This window comes from Euprymna scolopes, chromosome 19 (assembly GCF_053919585.1).
Source record: "Euprymna scolopes isolate OS-2025 chromosome 19, ASM5391958v1, whole genome shotgun sequence".
Lineage (NCBI taxonomy): Eukaryota > Metazoa > Mollusca > Cephalopoda > Sepiida > Sepiolidae > Euprymna > Euprymna scolopes.
The window spans coordinates 59327213-59331079 of NC_136500.1; the positions used below are offsets into that span (position 1 = coordinate 59327213).

General features: G+C 32.0%; 1 protein-coding gene across 1 annotated transcript; it reads left to right on the plus strand.

Annotated features, from left to right (window-relative positions):
* The first annotated feature begins 488 nt into the window (after nt 1-488).
* Nucleotides 489-1137, plus strand: LOC145240132 (histone H2A-like). The gene has a single exon (XM_080103742.1). It carries the CDS (start codon nt 610-612, stop codon nt 985-987), a length of 378 nt encoding a protein of 125 aa, XP_079959868.1. The 5' UTR covers nt 489-609; the 3' UTR covers nt 988-1137.
* Nucleotides 1138-3867: the final 2730 nt, after the last annotated feature.

Here is a 3867-nt window from a genome sequence, read left to right on the forward strand (position 1 = left end):
ATTCTTTCAAAAAGATCGTTAACAAAACTGTTCATAATAGACATGGCTTTGCTAGAAATTCCAGTGTCAGGATGAACTTGTTTCATTACTTTGTAGATGGAATAACTTTCCTTCCTCTTCTTTTTCTTTTACTTGCGATCACGGGCAGGTTTAGCCTTATCGGCTTTCCTAACACGAGTGGGGGGGGGGGGGGGGGGGGCGCAACTCCATTCTCTTGCCTTTTTATACGAAACACGCCGGCTCCCAGCTACAATCACAATTTGTCTCTCTCAAATCTCTCGTATTTGATTGGTCAGAAACTAGCAACTACAAAACTACACAATTTGTGAAAGCACTTAAAACAGACAAAAAAAAAGCCGTTGTGTAAAATAAATCAAAATTTTCTCTCTCAAATCCCTCGTATTTGATTGGTTAGAAACTAGCAGCAAAACTTCACAGCTTGTGTAGTTTTGCTATTTTCTGACCAATCTAATACGAAAGCGGTTAAAACTTAATGCAGGCAAAACAAAGCCAGCAGTTACCAGGAGCCGACCTGCGCGTATTTAACGCAAGTTGCGTGCGTTTTGTAAACATAATCATTTTTAGTGTTTGAAAACATCAATATTGAAAATGTCTGGTCGTGGTAAAGGAGGTAAAGCTAAGGGAAAGAGCAAGACTCGTTCATCCCGTGCCGGACTTCAATTCCCCGTTGGTCGTATCCATCGTCTCCTCCGCAAGGGTAACTATTCGGAGAGAATTGGTGCCGGTGCACCCGTCTATTTGGCTGCCGTCATGGAATATTTGGCCGCTGAGGTTCTTGAGTTGGCTGGAAATGCTGCGAGAGACAACAAGAAATCCAGAATCATCCCCCGTCACTTGCAATTGGCCATCCGTAATGACGAAGAATTAAACAAATTCTTGGCCGGAGTGACCATTGCCCAGGGTGGTGTTCTCCCCAACATCCAAGCTGTACTTCTTCCCAAGAAGACCCAGAAAGCTGCCAAGTAAATTCTCTTATTTCCTTGACACAACACAAACGGCCCTTTTCAGGGCCACCTACATTTTCTCGAAATGTTTTTCGTCAATCTTACTTAATGCGATTTTTTATGAAATATTTTTTTTGCATTCATTATTTTACGCACCTTAAGAAAACTTAATATAAATTTAGCCCCATCATTTGAATTTCGTTTGAAGTAAATTGAAATGTCTTGTCATACGACATGCAGTTAAAGTCAGTCGCCATCTTGTTTTGATTTCGTTTATTCTGTCTAAAGAGATTTTTTGTTGGGTTTCTCCATAACTCGCTTGCATTAACTGTTTCCAATGGCAATCGTGAAACTACAGACTTTTAATCTACATCATATTTATAATATTATTATAAATAGTCATTTCGAGTTCTTTTTAACTTAAAGATCCAGAAGTTGAATGATAAACCAATTGGGGTTTGTATTACTATACCCATAGATTCGAAAAAGTTGTCAAAAAACAAATATATAACAAATGTTATCAAAGGCAAGATAAGTTACTTTTCTACCAAACTGGATATATTTTTCATGTTTTTATTCAATGTAACATGTTTATTAAGCTCGAAAAGCATACAGTGTTTACCGATGTATTGAAAAATTAAAAATTGGCGTCCGACACTCTCTTTGACACGATAAGTTTGGGAAAAGGAGTTAAAAATAAAATCTACACAAAATACTGTTAGAAACTTGCTCGATATATCTTAACGTGACAGTTTTGGTGAGTTTATAACAGTATTTTGTATATAATTTTATTTTTAAGTCTTTTTCCCAAACTTCCCGTGCCAAAGAGAGAGTCGGGCGCCATTTTCAATATATCAGTAAACACTTTTACGAGCTGAATAAACATGTTACATTAAATAAAAATTCTACTTAGGTAGAAAAGTAACTTATCTTGGCTTTGATAACATTTCTTTATTTAGTTCTCATGAGAGATCATGCGACAGCAAGTTTTGCTTTGTTACTAATCTCAGGTTGAATAATTAATACAAGGGAGATCGGACTTCACATGTAATCGTTATTACTTGAAATCAAGTGACATTAAAATCATCATTCTCCACATTTTAGTTGTCATTATTTTGCATGTATGATCAAGTGGCAACAAGCCAATATCATCCTATAATTTGCAGTCAATTATTGTTACTTCAGTTTAAGTGCAAAATCTCCCCACTGACTAGAGCTCTGAAATAAATTGTCATTGACTGAAAGTTGTTTATTTCAATAATTAAATAACATTTTCGACGACATATATCTGGTCATAAAATAATTTATTCTAATAAAAATGATTTGAATTCCTGGAAAAAAGGCATTTTATCTAAAATGTTACATGTGATTTAAGAACAATTTAAAAACTACTTTAAAATTAGAGTTCCAGCGAGAGGAAGTATTCATGAAACTTTTACTGTCTCAATTTTAATTTTAATACAAGGGAAATAACTTAGTTAAATTAATTTAGAGTTATTGAACTTCACATGTTACATTATCTGTAATCATTTTTTATTTGAGATCGTGTGACCTCCATATTTCAGTTGTTTGTAATTATTTATGTTGCATATTTTGATCAAGTGGAAACAGCTCAACATCGTCCTACAATTTGCAGTCAAGTTTTGTTACTATTGTTGATTAAATACATTTCATAACAATCATTTTTTACACACATCCCAAAATTCTGTATTAATCTGTAAAGTAAATAACATTTGTAAATAATTCATGTTATTCTTTAGTATTTTATCTAATATCTATTTTACTTATCTGTTATGTAATTTCTATTTAAAAAAAAAAAAAAAGAATTACTACATATCCTTATATTTTGCTACACTAAATGGCGGGCAGTAACTATTTTTGGGTAAATCTTTCAATGAACTTAAATAGTGCATTGAAATGATTTTCCCGACTGTCTCTGTCTCAATGTTAGCAAATGTAAAAATAAGTTAGTTTTCCGCCTAACTTAAGAAAATATTTTACTATTTTTATTTAATGTAACGTGTTTATTCGATTCAAAAGATAAGCAATGTTAAACGCTACCAATAAGAAAAAACAAAACAAAAACAACAGCCGCGATCGTCTTTGAAGAATCGACAAAAACTTCAAAATAAATAAAAGAATGGGGATTTGTTTTACAATACACATTGTACGAAAAAAATAATGGTCAACACTTCAAATAACAAATAAATGTTATTAAAGATAAGATAATACACTCGGTTCGAAAAACTGTCTAGATTCAGGAGAACAAAAGAAAAACTTGCAGCGAATGTTTGAAATCTCGACGAGTTAAAAATTGTAATCGATTTATTTGGACAAAAACTAAGTTTTTCTGTTGATTTTACAAGGGAATCTTTTAAACGCGGTTTCGATTCTATTTGATATGCAAGAACTGAACTCCGAAATTAAGATTTGACGTTCGGATAGACAATAGAGAAAATTCAAAGATATTCGCACATTAGAAGAAACGATTCATTTAGAATTTGTACAATTAATCATCTAAAAACTAAATTGGTTACTTGCATTGCGTTAATTACGAAATTAATCTTTTTATTATTTAAAAGCATTCAATTTTTTTATTTAGACGTTAAATGAATGCACGTTAAAAAACAAAAATATTTCAGGTAATATTTAAATGCATATTAGTATGCGAATGGCTTTTTAATGTGATTGTACGGATAACGAATAAGAAAGAGGGATAAAATTATAAATCAAAATAAAGACATTAAAAGAAATGCTAAAATTTGTATTAAGATTGACTTAAACCGATTTACAAGCTCAAATAAAAATTGCAAATACAATATAACACTGTATTTTCCTAATCTTCTACAAATATATATTATAATGAACTACGCCATAAAAAGAGATGGAAATATTTATGAAA